This window comes from Brassica rapa, chromosome A10 (genome assembly GCF_000309985.2).
Source record: "Brassica rapa cultivar Chiifu-401-42 chromosome A10, CAAS_Brap_v3.01, whole genome shotgun sequence".
NCBI classification, from domain to species: domain Eukaryota; kingdom Viridiplantae; phylum Streptophyta; class Magnoliopsida; order Brassicales; family Brassicaceae; genus Brassica; species Brassica rapa.
The window spans coordinates 11,923,695-11,942,142 of NC_024804.2; the positions used below are offsets into that span (position 1 = coordinate 11,923,695).

The 18,448-nt window shown below is 35.6% G+C and overlaps 2 protein-coding genes across 2 annotated transcripts; both read left to right on the forward strand.

Moving 5' to 3' along the window:
* The first annotated feature begins 971 nt into the window (after positions 1-971).
* Positions 972-4,590, forward strand: LOC103845144 (pollen-specific leucine-rich repeat extensin-like protein 2). The gene has a single exon (XM_009121978.3). It carries the CDS (start codon positions 2,456-2,458, stop codon positions 4,172-4,174), a length of 1,719 nt encoding a protein of 572 aa, XP_009120226.1. The 5' UTR covers positions 972-2,455; the 3' UTR covers positions 4,175-4,590.
* A 275-nt stretch (positions 4,591-4,865) lies between these two features.
* On the forward strand, positions 4,866-14,954 carry LOC103845145 (auxin efflux carrier component 2). The gene is made up of 9 exons (XM_033282206.1): positions 4,866-9,429; positions 9,893-10,195; positions 10,474-10,870; positions 11,020-11,262; positions 11,440-11,680; positions 11,897-11,982; positions 12,105-12,262; positions 12,442-12,518; positions 12,783-14,954. The coding sequence occupies exons 1-9, from the start codon at positions 9,160-9,162 to the stop codon at positions 12,847-12,849; spliced, it is 1,842 nt and encodes a 613-aa protein (XP_033138097.1). The 5' UTR covers positions 4,866-9,159; the 3' UTR covers positions 12,850-14,954.
* Positions 14,955-18,448: the final 3,494 nt, after the last annotated feature.

Consider the following 18,448-nt stretch of genomic DNA (forward strand, 5'->3'; position numbering starts at 1 on the left):
ATTCGTGGCCTATTCTAGAACAAGCAAATATTGTACTTTCAAAATTAAATACACAGGATCTCTATAGCAAATGCTCAGTATTGTAAACAAAAAAATCATAAGTAATGTCGAAAGATAATATATTTTGCCTTGATGGTATGTTACCAATTGAAGCGATAAAATTTTCAAGCTGCGTAGGATGACTAATATTTTCCTAGTAAGCTAGCGATGAAAATATGTTTTGCATATACATTAGTACTGTAGCTAGTGCATTTGCAATCATGGTTTATACAGTTTCACATCATTATTTACGTCCAAAAGAGGACCCAATAACTTTAGACAAACTTTTGTGTCCTAGTTAATACCTCTATCTTCCAGATTTGAATGTGAAGTTTGACATTATGTCTTTTTTTATGTCTTCATGAACCGACCACTGTCGTATAAGATCTGTGCCGTGACATTTTTAGGATAAAAATAAAATATTGGTCAATGGTTAAAAAATAACAAAAACACGACTTAGAACAAATCAGCTTTGTAATTTTGTAAATAGAAACCCGAGATTTGGATATTTTTTTCATCACATTAAATACAAATCCAAGAGATCCGATTCCGAAACATAAACCTCTTACTTTTACCCTTTAACCTCTCCAGTTAATTTCGATACTATTTTGTAAAATAACTATTAAAATATTTAACACTTAATTTTTTAGATTTTAAATTTAATCAATAATTATTTTATTTTATCTTTTAATATTCTTTTAACCATTAATTGGTAATTACAAAACTAAAACACAAAACATGAAATTAAAATAAATGAATTGAGTGTTAAATTTTTTTAACAAATGATAAAAAAAATGTGTTTTAAATAATTATGTGGAGACTCTCCACATCATCTTCTCTCTTCCACATAATTATTTAAAACACATTTTTTTTATCATTTGTTAAAAAATTTAACACTCAATTCATTTATTTTAATTTCATGTTTTGTGTTTTAGTTTTGTAATTACCAATTAATGGTTAAAAGAATATTAAAAGATAAAATAAAATAATTATTGATTAAATTTAAAATCTAAAATTAAGTGTTAAATATTTTAATAGTTATTTTACAAAATAGTACCGAAATTATAAGCAAAACTTTATTAAAACAGTTGAAAATTATAAAAATATTGATTTTTGTCCAAATCAAATAAAATAAGTCTCTATTTGTAGAACACAACAAATTGTAAATTTTGATATAAATTAATTTGAAAAATAAATAAATTTACTATAACATAAATGATATAAAAATAATTGGGTGAAATAAAATCTTCAATAATTTAATAACCAATCATCAAACAACATATATCTCTATGGGTCTCATTTTTTTGTGTTTCGACTAGTTGGAAAAATTCAACTACAAACAATCCACTTAATGTAGAGTTTCATTGAAAGCATTCAACAGTTGAAAAACAAATTCAATACCTCCAATGTATATGGTTTTAGAACATATTCATTATCACTCTGCAATTTATCTCAAAAATAGAGTAAATTATAAAGCGTAAATGAAGATGTTCTTAGTATCTCGAAAGGTATCATTTAAGAATGTAATTTGTTTTTGAGAAAAGGCCTCATTTAAGAATGTTAGGCCGTGTTAATCTGGAACTTTTTAGTAGCTAAAGTAAATCTCGTGGCATATGGTAGAAATCGTGTGTTGAAATGCTATCTTGCTTAACAATATTTAATATGTTATGTCAACATATGTTCGATCTTTTACCCAAAAACATATGTTCGATTATGCATTACTTGCATGATTGATGTACCGTTTGGTAAGCAATAATGTTTTTTTTTCGACGACTCAACGTTGCTTGTAATCAAGGGTTATCCAAGACGGGCCTTAATGGCAACATCCTCAACAGTTTTTAAATGGAGATAATTTATCAATCATTAAAAATAAATCATTTGACTAACTATTATTAAACCATAATACAACTCCGGTTAACATACAAAAAACTGTTGAAAATGTAATAGGCTACAAGAAAATAACATATCTATCTTTATTTTTTAGGTCTAAATTTCTCTTAAATTTATCACAAGAGAATTCTAATTTTTATATAATAGTTTTAAAAGTTTTTCGGGGCTTTTTTGTATAGTTGAAAAAGTGATTGATTATGAATTTAAGTGAAGTAATTCGAGGAAACTTCCAACTCAATGATTTAAACTGAGCCTAATAATTTTTTTAACAGGTTCTTTGGCGCGACATTGTTCAATACAATGACAACAATTCCTTTCCGTGTCCGTATGATTATAATCTTTAATCATAGTTGTATTTTCCCCTATAATTGAGTTTAATAACGTACTTAATTAATACTGTTACTATTGTTGTTAATCTCTCCGCCACATATTAAGACAATATATATATACGCTGCTTACTCATTAATGTTCTGTAATAGAATCGACAAGCCTCTCTCTTCTCTCTCTCTTCCTCAATATTCAAACTATGGAGATGAACGGCGATCAACCGCCGCTGATCTGGCCACAGTTCGAATCTACTGGATACACTCGCCGACGATCTCAAATTCCGACGATTATAGTTCCAGCGATGATCGGAGTGATTTCAGCAGCTATGTTTCTTCTGTTTACGACCTTTGTCGTCCCTCCGTTCCTCTCGGTCACATCTCAGATTCTTCAGCCAGCTACGGTGAAGAGAGGATGGGACTCGATCAACGTGGTTTTAGTAGTTTTCGCGATTCTCTGCGGCGTGCTCGCCAGACGAAACGACGACGGATCTTCTCCGTCTTCACTCGGCCAAGAAGAAGTAGAAACCGTCACGAGCGGCGAAGTGATCGCCGGTGAAGAGACTACAATCTCTTCCTCGCCGGCGGTTTCGCACGAGTGGTTTGATGACGTGTATGACGCTGATAGGCTAAAGATCTACGAGAGCTTTAGTACCCGGAGTTTCTCGCATAGTTTACCGGTTACCGGAACCGTACCGTTGAGGCGTAGCAGCACGTCGTATCCTGACCTGAGAAACGGAGTTCTCAGAAGAAGTGATGACCGACCGTTCCGGTTCTACGATGATTTCGAAATCGACAAGTACCGATCGCAATCAACGGTGGTGATTGAAAAACAACCTCAGAGTCGCTTAAAAACTGAAATCGAAGAATCTGAACCTAAGGAGATTCATGTTGATAAGTTCGTGGTAAGACCGTCTTCTCCGCCGCAACAACTACCGGAACCACCACCTAATCCTCCACCTCCGGTTGAAGTTGTACAGAAACCGAGAAGGACTCATCGTTCCGTTAGAAACAGAGATACGCACGAAAAGCCAAGACGCAGTGACACTACTTCTGATTCAAGATTTAAACGAACGTTACGGCCTCCGCCGTCACCACCTCCGCCTCCACCTCCTCCCCCGCCTCCGCTTGTAACCGCCACGCCACCGAGGACTCTTCAGCGGAGAAAAAGCAATGCGGCGAAAGAGATTAAAATGGTGTTTGCTTCACTGTATAACCAAGGAAAGAGGAAGAAGAAGCTTCAGAAACATAAGAGAAAAGAAGGAACTGAATCTCCGGCGGTGGTGGAGACGGAACCACCGCAATACCGATCGTCAATTCCACCACCGTCTCCGCCGCCACCTCCACCACCTCCTCCTCCTCCGCCACGATCGTCACAGTCAGTGTTTTACGGATTGTTCAAGAAGGGAGCTAAGAGCAAAAAGATTCACTCCATCCCGGCGCCGCCGCCACCTCCGCCGCCGAGGATGACAAAGTTGGCTCCTCAGACACCACCGCGGAGAGTGAAATCCGGTAGACCTCCACGTCCGACGAAACCGACGAGTTTCAACGAAGAGAGCTACCAAGGATCTCCGTTAATCCAAACCACCCCACCTCCACCTCCGCCGCCTCCGTTCCGCGTTCCGCCGCTAAAATTTGTGGTGAGTGGTGACTTCGCGAAGATACGGAGCAATCAGAGCTCAAGATGTAGCTCCCCTGAACGAGAAGTGATTGATGTTGGCTGGGGTCTAGAACTCACACAATCTGAGGGCGGAGAGGGAAACAACGCCGCCGTAAATAGTGGTGGTGCCGCCGGGACGGGGTTCTGTCCAAGCCCGGACGTTAACACGAAAGCCGACAACTTCATCGCCAGGCTAAGAGATGAGTGGAGGCTTGATAAGATGAACTCTGTCAAGGGGAAAAGGAACATGGGCTGTGTGTAAGGACCATAATGAAACGACGTAGTTTTCTCTTCTTCAGAGTTTGCCTGCCCTGCAAGCAACGCACAAGTACACGATCATACAACAAAACATCTTCAAGCAAAGTAAATGGTTAAAGAGATATGGTCGGAGATTGGTTCATATGGTAGAGACAATCATCACTCGGGTAATGTTGGTATTTACCGGTAAAGTATATAGCCTAGAACCGGGTGGTTTTTTGAGTTTAACCGATGGTGGGCCTTTTGTTTTGGTGTGTTTGATTTTAAATGTCGGTTTGGAGTTTCCGATACAAAGTTAGAGAAAACTTGGTGGTGTTAGAAATGTTGGTAGTTGTTATGATGATGTATGTAATGTATGTCCCAGTGATTTGGAAATATAGTTGTGGGCCCTTAATATTTTTGGGCCTGCCTCTTGTGACATTTGCCCCGTTTACATTGAAAATGCTTTTTTGAGTATTGTTTTAAGTTATTTTTCAAGAACCAACATTTTTCACTATTTATCAAGTTTTGAGTTGGGGAATTCTAGTTCGGACTCGCGCAATTTACCTTAAAATCATCATGGAACGACACAGTTGGACAAATGAGCTTCCCTAAACAGTTCTTGTAGAAATCCATAATAAAAGTAGTACATTGAAGTCTTAATTTGGGCTCTACACAATACAAACCTATTTAAATCTTATCCATATAAAGTTATTGTTTGAAAGGTCCATTAGGGCCCAAGTAATAAAGTGTTGACTACGTCGATGATAAAAAGGTACGATACAAAATATTGAAAATTGATATTCACCCGATCCAATAGCCAATGTGCTTGACACAATTTTTTTAAAAATCACTAAGATTTCTAATAAAAGAGAGTATAAAAGAAATATTATCCTAGAGTGAAGTCCAAGGGAAGCTACTAACTGCATATATATATATATATATATATATATATATATATATATATATCATTGATACATTTTTTAAACTCGTGTCGAACGAAAGCTCATTGAGTTTAAAGCACAGATTGTAGTAAACTATGGATGTTGAAGAATAGGCTTTGTAAAGATATCAGCCAATATCCATACTATTTGGAGAGAGAGGAACGCTCGTAGACATGGTGAACAACCACAGCCGGTGAGTTGTATAGTCAAGTTTGTGGACAAAACAATTGGACTCGAACTTTTGTTGGTAAAGGGGCAAGGGGGCATAAGTATCTTGAAGATGGACTTATCACTTGGTTTGGAACAAGACTAGAGTAAAGACTAAAAAACAGTGACACTTGATGTACAAATGTTTTGGATTTCATTACATAGAATCTTTGTCACAATATCTTTGATAACTGGAAATCTCAGTTCTCTTCGACGATACCCTTTTTTCAATTGATATTGTTAGTTGAAATTTTTGTCATTTAATCTAGCTTTCTTAAATCATTCACGATTGGATACAAAAGAGTAATCAGACCTACCAACCTTCTTGGATTATCTTCTTTGTTTAATCGACACTATCAGCTGAAGTTTTTGCCATCCAATATGCTTTTCATAAAGCATTCACAATTAAATTCAAAAGAGTAATCAAAACTCTCAATTTTTTTGAACGATCTTCTTTGCTCAGTGGACATTATCAATTGAAGTTTTTGTCATCCAAACTGTTTTTTCTTAAAACATTCAAAGTTAGATTCAAAGAATAACAATTCAATCATGCTCTTTTCAAGCTTAGCCGGAACTCCAAATACAAAATTTCATAATATTCAGTTGGATATAGTTATTGTTGTTACTAAATTTGATATTTCTGAAGTTTTTCTCTCATATTTCTAATAAGAAGGAAAATGTTCTTGGTAAACCGTCCCTTCTATAGATGTCACTGTATTGTCTAGATAGTTATGTTAAGAGAAAATTACTCAGATTAACTCATATTTTTTGGATAATTAGTAGTTTAATTATATGCAATCATTGCATCTTAGTTTAGGTAGATAAAGACCAAATAATTATAGAATAGTTTCAATTTATTAATAAAATAAAAAACCTTTAAAAACAAAAAAAACAGTATATTTCTTTCGTGATATATCGATGAAAACAAAGAACACTGTAAAAAGATAAATATAACTTTCAGTCTTTCATCTATTTCTTTTTCTGTAATTTTTATCAAAGAGTGTTGACTTTGTCTTCTAAAGACGAGTTTGGTTTCATAATGGCATCTCTAGATTTTCTTTTGAAACTCTTTCTTTGTGTTTTTATTTTCTCTCCAGCTGAGAAAAGTACAGAATCACTCACAGTGTTTTAGAATCACTCACATTATTTTGGATATTGACCACTTCATCTCCCAATTCATTGTTGTTATTTCCGGCATGGAATTTGTGGCCATGATCTACAACAAAACAATCAATATATCTATGGTGAAACCAGATTCAAATGGTAAAGAACTTATTCTGACCACTTTGCTTTGGAAACAATTGTAATTGAAACCGTCATGCATAGAATGTGCAGTAAACAAGATTTGAGGAATAATTTTGTTGTTGTTTGGTGATGTTTTTCGAATCATTAAAACTGCCAGGTCCAATCTTTATTTATTTTAAGAGAATCATTATATTGGATTGTTAATCGATGGATAACTATTTATCTAAATTGGAGTTTGGCCAATGTTATATAACAAAAGAAGTTGCAAAGAAAAGCTTGGAATTCGAATATTATTGGATTAAACTATGAACTTTAATTTTTATGTTTTAGGGTATATAATATTATAGGAATTGGATTTTATTTAGAATTTAAGGTTTCAAGAATTTCATCGAATGTATGATTGATGAATGTAACCGCATTGAAGTTCTCTATTCTCGATGAAGATAGTTCAGAAGAAAACTTCTTTGAATTTTATTATATTTTATGTATTGTATTGTATTTTTGTTTCTTTCAAATTTTCACTTGGTTGCATATTTATTATCCTATTTGCAATGTCACATTTTATATAAATAAATAGTTGTTAAAAATACAAAGAACACTTCAACAAAATCAAAAGCTAGGGTTCCATCGAAAAGCTGTCGGATTCGATTTCGCCGGGGATTAAATCCTCTTCCCCAGTGTCATGTTCGTGTTTCCATGCTTATTCCTTTGAGCATAACAGTGTCACTATCACACATTCATAAATACATATGGTACAATGCTCTTTTCGTTTATTGGAAACCATTAAACATCGAATCAGCTTTTCTATATAATTTTGGTTCAGAAGAAAGTATCGATTACTGAATTCTCAATAAGCCAAGTTAGGAGTAAAAGACGAACATAATGCAAGAGGAAATTAATTTATGTTAAAGGGATATCCATTATGAACACCAAATAACCATTTGTTTTTCTTTTCTCAAATATCCTTGATCGCCAACAATTTTTATTTGCACCATGAGTGAAAAAGAAGCAGAGTTTATGTTAAGGAGAGAACGTAATGTAGAACAAGATGATCGCTTGATGGATGGTTTTGTAAAAGTTTTGTTTTTGTTTAAATTAAATTCGGATTTGGATTAATTAATTAAATTTGGTTTGCATGATTTTTATTCAAATTATTTGTTAGTTTTAAAGGTTTTGGTTTAAATCAATTTAAATCACTGGTATACAAAATAATTTCAAAATTAAATTATTTAATCCAGTTTGCAATAACCATTCTGGTTAAGTGGAATTTAAAATATTTGTGGCCAAAGAATAAACAAATATGTTTTTTACAGCAACAAATATGTTCATAATTAAATTTGTGACTAATGTTTAAACAAATCTGTCAAATTGTAACTAAATCTGTGGTAAAAAACTTAACATATCGATCAAATCCTAACTAAATCTGTTCAAATTAAGTAAATTTATAATTAAAGAATAATAAATCAGTCAAAACTTAATTAAATATGTTTAAAAAACAAGTAAATCTGTGGCCAAAACAATAACAAATCTATTAAATCTTATATAAATCTAAATTAAGTAAAATTTTGGCTAAAAAATAAATCTACCAATTCCTAATTAAATCTATAAAAATTTAATAAACCTATGGTCAAACGTGACAAATTTGTTATAAGAAATCTGTAATTATTTTTATTGATTCTAAAAATTTTAAAAATAAGTTAGTCGTCAAAGAAAAATAGTGCCTACATAACACGTGAACAAAATAAACATGTCGTTGGTAAAATCATAATATTCAAAAAAATTAATAATAGCATTTTCGTGATTATTGTTTTTGTTAACAAATGAAATATGGGTAAACTAGGTATAAAACAAACTGGTAATTAAAATAAAATTATATTAAAACTACTAATTACTGTCTTTTTTAAAGTAACATGCATATCAGTGTTAATGATATTGTGTGATCTAATTGGATATATTTGGATTATTTTTCTAGGTATAAATTTTTACTATCTCCATTTTTAAATAATGCATGTTCTAACACTTTTTACATATTTCTAAAAAATCAATATTTTAAATTTTGTATGTATTTTTAATAATGATTTGTAAACTTCAAAAATGTTAATTGACAATTTTTGATTTATTAAATTGCTATTGGTTTAAATTTATAGGAAATTGTTATAATTTTAAAAATTAATGCATTGACAGTTAAATATTTTTTTTTTTTAATATTTGTAAGAAATCTGAAACATGCATTATTTAGAAACAGGTGGAGTATTTATTAGAACATCAAAAGAGCATATTGCATGTAGCACTTGAATTTGTGATTTAATATGATCATTTTACAACTTTTAACAACTTGACAAATATATAAATAAAAAACGGAAAACACGTATGTTTTGCTTAATCATATTCAAATGTAAAATGATTTGTTGTTGCTATATATAACACTTTGTCTGATCGCGAATCCCATTATTATACTATAAAACTATATAATTAACAGAAACAACATTAATTAATATCGTCTCGAGGAACTTCACTTCCTCATAATAAAATACTTATACCACCCCACAAACTTCTCTTTCTATCACCATCTTTAATATCTTCTCTCTTCTCACCGGAAAATAATTAAATCAAAATGATCACCGGCAAAGATATATACGACGTACTAGCGGCGATGGTGCCGCTATACGTAGCTATGATATTAGCCTACGGTTCGGTACGGTGGTGGGGAATATTTACACCGGACCAATGTTCCGGTATTAACCGGTTCGTTGCGGTTTTCGCGGTTCCTCTTCTCTCTTTCCATTTCATATCCTCCAATGATCCTTATGCTATGGATTACCAATTCCTCGCCGCCGATTCTCTTCAGAAAGTCGTCATCCTCGCTGCACTCTTTCTTTGGCAGGCCCGTCTCTTATAGTGACCTCACCATATATATTATTATGTTCTTGTTTTTAGTCTATAGTCTTTATAAATTCACCACCAGGATAGATGGTATATACTATGAAAATATCTAGTGTTTCAACCCGAATGATTAACTGATAAAACGTTCTATCTAAGAGCATCTCTATCCCTTGTATGAGGAAGCTCTCGACAAAACATTAAATAGGAAGTATATATATTAAATTTTGAGATACCTTTGCAATGTTTTATTGTATGCGTATCTCAAGATTTTGAAAACACAATGAATATATATATATATACATACTTTTTTCATCTATATAATGTTTTGTTATAAACTCATCAAAGACATGAAGCTTGGTAATATGTACACAAACTCATTTGGTTGATATGTTTTTGTTTTGGTACCTAAGAATATATGTTGGTGTGTATTTTTTTCTAATTATGTTGATGTGTATTATTCTCAGGCGCTTAGTCGCAGAGGAAGTCTAGATTGGACGATAACGCTATTTTCGCTATCGACACTACCGAACACGTTGGTTATGGGAATCCCATTGCTCCGGGCGATGTATGGAGACTATTCAAGCAATTTAATGGTGCAAATAGTTGTGCTTCAAAGTATCATATGGTATACATTAATGCTCTTCTTGTTCGAGTATCGTGGCGCTAAGCTTCTTATCTCCGAGCAGTTCCCAAAAACCGCCGGTTCCATCACTTCTTTCCGAGTTGATTCTGATGTTATCTCTCTCACTAGCCATGATTCCCTCGAGGTAAAGTTATTTAAAATAGTGGTCCTTTAAATGTTGGTTCAAGTTAACCGCCGGATGAACTCAAGTAAACTAGAAATCGAGTAATTACAACGTGGTAATAATATATACTACTTAATCTATGTTGTTTTGGGTTTCTTTTTAGGTATATATGTCATATTATTATATCTAGTACCTTTTTGTCACATACTTTATAGAGGGTTTGGTTGAGTTCTGTTACTTTGATTATATCCAGTTAATTTCACGTTGACTCAAATTACATGTTTTTTTATATAAATCAGACCGATGAGGAGATAGGTGTCGACGGAAAGCTCCATGTAGTGGTCAGGAGATCAAACGCCGCCTCATCAATGATCTCATTCAATAAGTCTCCCGGCGGAGGAATTAACTCATCCATGAACACGCCGCGAGCCTCAAATCTCAGTGACGTCGAGATTTATTCCGTTAGCTTTAACCAGACAGATTTTTACAATATGTTTAATGCAAGCAAATCTCCTAGCCGTCGTCACGGCTACAGCAAGAGTTACGGTGGCGCAGGATCAGGTCGCGGCGGAGATGTTTACTCGCTTCAGTCGTCTATAGGAGTGGCACCGAGAGCTTCGAGCTTTAATGAGGAAGTTTTTAAGACGAAGAAAGGAGGGAGAAGTATGAGTGGTATGTCTTTTGTTTTTGCTTTTTGTTTTTATAAAGATTTAGTATCATCTTATAAACCTAAAATTTAGTATTTTAAATATTCAGCAGCAAATTTACAGAAAAAAATAAAAGTTCATGTTTTCTGTGATAATCATGTTATACTGAAATTTTAAAATATAATTTGTATATATCAGTTCCCTACCCACCACCGAACCCGATGTTCACGGGGTCAATGAGCGGAGCAAGTGGAGTCAAGAAAAATGAAATTGGTGGCGGAGGAGGACAGAACAAGGAGATGGACATGTGTGTATGGAGTTCGAGTGCTTCTCCTGTTTCGGAAGCCATCGCTAGGAACGCTATTACCAGAGGTGCCTCCACCGATTCATTCATCGACCTCAGAGCTTCTCTTCCTCCTAACGACAACCTCGCTTCCAAAGGTTAATTAGTATTCCATGCAACCACTAATTATTAATTTATCATATTACTATTTTTTTGTCTTCTATTATAAGTACATGTCATCCAATAATAAAAAATAGTCAATATACTAAAACCTTCGAATAATGATCATAAACAAAGAATAATAACATTAATTCCTAAAAATCTGATGATGACAGCAATGAAGAGTCTGATACAGAACAAGACACCCGGAAGAAAAAGGCATGTGGAGATGGACCAAGAGGGTAAGAAAGGCAATGACGTAGAAGACGGTGGTGTCGGCGGTCCGACGAAACAGCAAATGCCGCCGGCCAGCGTGATGACGAGACTAATACTGATAATGGTTTGGAGAAAACTCATTCGAAACCCTAACACTTATTCTAGTCTCTTTGGCCTTGCGTGGTCCCTTGTCTCCTTCAAGTAAGTACTTACTAATGTTACTATTTTATTTTTGTTTTCTTACTAATTTTACTATACATACATCAAAATTGTATAAAATAATAACATCTTTAACATACATACATGTACCAAAAAGAATACAAAGAGGGTAAAATAGATACATATTTTAGCCATTTTGCATATATTTATATGATTTTGTGTGCTTCTTGTTGATATCTATTATGATTTCATGGACAGGTGGAATATAAAGATGCCAACAATAATGAGTGGATCGATTTCGATATTATCTGATGCGGGTCTTGGCATGGCTATGTTCAGTCTTGGTATTGTTCGTTCCTCTTCCTACGTTGCATACTTGCATGGGCTAGTTAAGGCTACATAAATAATTACTTCTTGTGTTGTTGAGTTTTATTAACTATCGTGTTTATTGATTGTTAATAAATAGGTTTATTTATGGCATTGCAACCAAAGATAATTTCATGCGGAAAATCAGTAGCAGTCTTCGCGATGGCCGTGAGGTTCTTGTCCGGACCAGCCGTAATCGCAGCCACCTCGACTGCAATTGGTCTTCGAGGCAATCTCCTCCATATCGCCATCGTTCAGGTTAATCTTGTATTTATGTATCATTCAGTTTAACTTACAATTATGATTTAGTGATATTCAACTTTTCTTAAATAGTTAAAAAAAAAACTTTTCTTAAATAGTTTGACAAAAAAATCGTTTCTTAAGTATAATATGCATATATAAACACAATTATTGATAAGAAAATTAATATTTTGTAGGCTGCTCTTCCTCAAGGAATCGTCCCTTTTGTTTTCGCCAAGGAATATAACGTCCATCCTGATATCCTAAGCACTGCGTGAGTTAACTTTCGACATTACTATATCACATTTGATGATACTAATACAGTTTCTGTAGAAAATAATTCGATCAGTCAGTTTTTATTTTACGTTTCCTTTATTCGTCTGAAATATCTCATATCCAAAAAATCTTAAAAGTCATTTCAAAACTCTAAATTGCTTTTTTTGTAGTCAAATTATAAGATATCCTATTTCCTTGAAAATTATATATCGAAGCAAAATTTTTGTATTCTAAATGTTAACATATGTAAATTGTTTTGCAGGGTTATATTCGGAATGCTGGTTTCTTTGCCTGTAACAGTACTCTACTACGTTCTTTTGGGCATTTAAGCAATACTGAAACGCAGTGGCAATGAAAGACGGTCGATACCACCGAAGGTAACTAAAATATATACTATGGAAAAATATTAATCCCTCCAGGTGGCTCTTAGGTAGATGGACCATTCAGTGTCTCATTAAATTAATTTATAGCATATGAATATGATAGTAGAGATTTTAGTTAGTTTTGCATAATTTATACTCCAAAAAAATACATAATTATTTGTTCCAAAAAATAATAGCATATACATTTATTGTGTTCCAAAAAAAAATAGCATATACATTTATAAAAAAATTGGGAGTGTGCGTTCACTAAATATATTTATTATTTGTTTATAGGCGGTCGTGAAGCATGCTATTAATCGTGATAATGGTTCATGTCATATTCTTAGATCGCACAAATGTGTGTGTGTTAGATGAGATCTTGTCCGTTTGGAAATATCTATAAAATTTGTATTGTTTTATTGTGGATCAAATGCACTAATCCTTCCAAATTCATCCTTTTTTATTTCATTTCTTTTATCTTATTTTTGTCTGTATACTGTATTCGCATAACGGAATATTCGGTTGTAGTCGGTTGTATACGAAGACAGATGCCAAACCTATTTCATGTTCGAGGCGGATTGAGTGAACCTGCTCATAGCCATGTCGGAGCAGTATGTCTAGTTTAAGCTAACGATTTAGCTCATTCATCAACGTGTTTGTTTTACTAATTCTGTTTGATAGTTTGAAAGATTTATAAATGTTAGAAAAGAAGAAATGCTATTGTTTGCTTCTCTGGTGGCGTTGACTTGTATAACGTGAAAACGATCACGTGGGAGTGAGTATATTATTCAAAACGAAGCGACAAATGTTGGGACTGGCTCTCTCTCTAATTAGAATTTAGAACGTTACACTGAACGAACAACAAGACATGGAAATTCAGTAACCAATTCTTTTCTTACCAAATATGTGTCCTGACTTAGACAATACATCTTTTAATTCTTACGCGTAACATATTAAAATGCGTATGAGAATAATAACAGTATTCATAGAACAACCTAGAGTTCAGTATTTACAATGTTTTTGAAGTTTTAATTTGTGCATTGAGTAGGAGACAAACATCTTCTCAGTGACAGATCTTGTCTCTCTATGCAACTTATTATTATAATGTCGCTCAATTTACTTCTTTCTTTCCTTCAAAATGGGTTTCATAAGTCTTATTGTATGATCAATGTTCATACTTTTTTAATTTGATATGATCATGCAAGAGCATGTTATATAATAGGGCGTTTTCAAACGTAAGAAAATTTACTTGCGGAGCCGTTCACTCGTTAACTGGTCGTTACTCGTTATAGTTCAATTGATGCATAGGTTTGTTTAACTTTTTTTTTTCTTTTTTACAACAAAAGGCTAAGAAACTAAGAGGATCTCTGATTCGAGAACCAACTCGGGGGACTGAATCAACATAAACCATAGCAGATGGCGAAGTCGTAGCACCTCGTGCTAACTTATCCGCCAGAGTATTTTGTGCCCTTGGAATATGTTGGATAGAGAAGTTGAGGAAGAAATCCTTACATCGCAGAAACCCCTCCATATGTGTAGTGAACGCCGGCCATTCTGTTGGTGTAGACACCATCTTCACCAATTGAGAGCAGTCAGTTGCAAACACCACCTCTGTAACTTGTAGGGTCTTCATGCACTCCATCGCCCATATCAAAGCTTCACATTCAGCATGTAAAGGTGATAGACTCCTGCGAATAGACATTGCACCCATCATAATATCAGTGGATTCATTTTTCCTATAAACCCACCCTTGTCCCGTGTAAAGATCATTTTCCTTCCATGCTCCATCAATATAACACCTGTCGATGTTTAACTAATTAGTAGTATCTCTGTAAAGGAAAAAAAAAAAATCACATTTTAAGTCTAAGTTTCTTGTCCATACCTCTTATATTATTCTTCAATATTATATTATAAATAAACCGAAATTTCCTGTCATAAAATTACTAGCAGATCAAAGAAAAACAAAATGACTCGAGTTCGCAATTATTGCAACAAAAATTACTAACATAACCAGTTTCACTATTCACGATTATTAGGCGATAAATATAAAGAGTACCTAGACTTACGAGAGAGTAGTGAAATGAGTAACTTCAGTTTCAACTACTTTTTCCTTTTTGTTTAAGAGTGATTCTGTCTCCAAGACTAAGAGCAATCCCTTTCCTCTTGCTTCGGATCCTTATGTAACCACTTAGTTTTTCATTTGTTTGTTTCTCCAAACTCACACCAACGCGTCTTCCTCAAACACACTCTTGGCTTATAAGTTAGCTGACAAAAACCTGCACTCGCCTTCTAACACAGATCTGGCAAAACAAAAGAGATGATAATATGACAAATTAACTCTCAAGTCAGTTATTTTAAATATGATCGAGTAGACACTGCACTTACGTAGGAGTTAGACACTTGCATGTTTTCCCATTCGAATTCTGCCCCATGAACCTTATAAGATAGAATGCTTGATTGCTTATCTTTATTATTGAGAAGAGTTCTCTTTATATAGAGATACAAGGTACGTGAAATCTTTGCAATAGATAACAACGAATTATATACAAAATTAATCTACTAAGATAAGGATTATCTTTAATATTGTACTTATCCTAATATCTCCCTCAAGACGGTGCACGAGTAGTAATACCGATCCTGGTAAAGAGCATTCCAAACCGGTTTCTTGTAAGCGGTTTGGTAAGTCCATCAGCCAACTGATCCTTGGAAGAGACATGTGAAACACGCAATGTACGATTCTGAACTTGTTTTCGTATGAAGTGGTAGTCAAGAGCTAAATGTTTCATTCTCGAATGAAATACCGGATTGGCACTTAGATATGTAGCACCAATATTGTCATAGTATATAGTGTGAATATTATCGAGCTTGACACCAACCTCACAGAGTAAAGAGTAGAGCCAAAAAACTTCAGAAGCTGCAGCTGAAACCGCCCAATGTTCTGCCTCCGTCGAGGAGAGTGACTCATGTCTGCTTTTTGGCCGACCATGAAATAGGATGTTGTCCAAGAAACACAACATAAGCCCCTGTAGAGTTGTAGTCATCTTTATTTCCAGCCCAATCCGCATCACAATAGGCATGAAGAGAAAATTGATGTGACGAGATAAGAAGATGCCAGACATGTATGTTCCCGCAAGATACCTTAAGACTCTCTTTGCTTCAAGCCAACATATAGTCGATGGTTTGTGCATAAACTGTGAAAGTTTATTAACTGCAAAGGCTACATCTGAACACGTCAGAAGTAAATATTGAAGACTGCCCACAACATTACGATACTCCGATGGATCATAAAGTTCTTCACCATCACAAACAGGGAGAGATGTAGACACACACATTGGCGTAGGAACTGGCTTTGCGTTGGTCATGTTTGTACGGTACAAGAGATCACCAATATATTTCCGCTGAGACAATTGAAATCCTTGCTACGTACGAAGAACCTCACTGCCAAGAAAATATGATAAATCACCGACGTCTTTGAGTGAGAACCTTCTGGACAGATTCGCAATGAGGTCTGCAATAGCCGATTCAGAGTTGCCAGTAATAATAATATCATCAACGTAGATCAACACAAATAAATATTGACCATTGTTGAAGAAAAAGAACAAAGAGGCATCAACTACTGAGTTTCGAAAGCCAATACCAAGCAGATAAGTGTTCAATTTTGTGTACCAAGCACGTGGAGTCTATTTTAACCTGTATAACGCCTTTTTGAGTTTGCAGACATGATTAGGTTTGTCACGATCTACAAACCACTAAGTTGCTTCATATACACGGTTTCTGTGAGAGTTCCCTGTAGAAAAGAATTATTGACGTCTAGTTACTTCACTGGCCAATTGCATTTAGATGCTTGACCAAGAAGAAGTCGGATTGTAGGAGACTTAATCACTTGGCTGAATGTCTCATGATAGTCAATGTCTGGTTGTTGGTGATTGCCTTTTGCAACTAGACGTGATTTTTGCTTATCAACTATGTCATTAGGATTGAACTTAGTTTTGAAGAGCCACATATTTCAATTGACATTAGTTGCTTCTTCTGCTGGAACTAAGTCCCAAATATGATTCCTCAACGCAGCATCAAACTCTGCACTCGCTGATTTGCGCCATTTTTCATCAGCCAAAGCTTGCTGAATTGTGTGTGGCTCGATGTTAGGTGCTAGTTTTGCGCTGAGACAATAACGTGGATTGGGTTTAAATATCTGTTGGGGTCAAAATCGGTCACGACGGAATCAATGCCTGAAAGTCCGTAAAAGTCAGCATAACCATTTTTACGAAAAGTAATCTTCGTAAAGATATCTTTACGAACAGCCTCGCAGTAAAATATCGTCCAAATCTCAATCGAACGACTAAATACCGATTGTCCGAAGGCAACGGACATGTATCCAAATCGGCCGCGGACAAGTTCGAGTATGGAAATCAGACCGCGGACAAGCCAAGCTCGATCGATACGCGGCGACCAAGCATGCACACAGCTCGGTCGCTACGTAGCGACCGAGCTCGAGCCAAAGCTCGGTCGCGACGTACCGACCGAGCTCGAGCCAAAGCTCGGTCGCTACATAGCGACCGAGCGATCGTCCCGCTCGGTCGCTACATAGCGACCGAGCTCAGCCAAGCTCGGTCGCTACGTAGCGACCGAGCGATCGTCCCGCTTGGTCGCTACGTAGCGACCGAGCGATCGTCCCGCTCGGTCGCTATGTAGCGACCGAGCTCGAGCCAAAGCTCGGTCGCTACATAGCGACCGAGCGATCGTCCCGCTCGGTCGCTACGTAGCGACCGAGGGCTCGTCCCGCTCGGTCGCTACGAAGCGACCGGGCTCGAGCCAAAGTTCGGTCGCTGTGTAGCGATTGAGCCTTTCCGAACGTCAATACGACACCAGTTCTTGCATTCTCGTCAAAACCTTCGAATGCTATCTCCCGAAGACCGTAGCAAGCTCAGTCCATGTTTCCCGCCATTCTAATTCATCGATCAAACTTCGCGGATTAGAAACCGCGGAAAACTCGTAGTAAAAGTGTCGAGTCGGAAGACGGCCCAAAGGGACCTAAAACACGACTCGAGGCCCATCCTATGATTTTCCTAACCAAAAGCCCGTAAACCACAGCCTGGTTTACGCTTGGTCCACAAGGAAGGATAAATGTCAAGTTTCCGCGGATAAATACGGAAGTTTTGAAGATAATTGTGAAGATCGGGAAAATGGAATATCTCCATTTTTATGCTATGACGGCTTAAGGACAGGAGTCCTAGGCGAGGAGCAAGAGAGGGAGAGCTTTTTAGACTCGGAATTCTCTGCACTTAGAAACTTTAGGCTTTATTCTCGACAAGTTCGGTTTCTATGACTGGCACTCAATTACTAGACGAACTCGCCCAGGCAGTTCGATCTCTTGTCCAGCTCTATCAATTGAACTACGTTCGGCTTGATCCTCGAAAGGGGTACGTAGGCAGCCTTTAACAAGGTTCAGTCCGAAATCAATCAAAAACCTTTTATATATCTTTTTCGTCTTTTGTTATCGAGCTGCGACTCAACTAGGTTTGAGCTTTTAGGCTGCGAGAACTAGGTAACTCGCTGATAGCCTTTG

Coding starts and splice junctions, on each gene's coding strand:
- LOC103845145 (XM_033282206.1), top strand. CDS start 9,160: ATGATCACCGGCAAAGATATATACGACGTACTAGCGGCGATGGTGCCG. Junction 11,681..11,896: donor TGGTCCCTTGTCTCCTTCAA/GTAAGTACTTAC, acceptor TTTCATGGACAG/GTGGAATATAAAGATGCCAA. Junction 12,263..12,441: donor TCCATATCGCCATCGTTCAG/GTTAATCTTGTA, acceptor AATATTTTGTAG/GCTGCTCTTCCTCAAGGAAT.
- LOC103845144 (XM_009121978.3), top strand. CDS start 2,456: ATGGAGATGAACGGCGATCAACCGCCGCTGATCTGGCCACAGTTCGAA.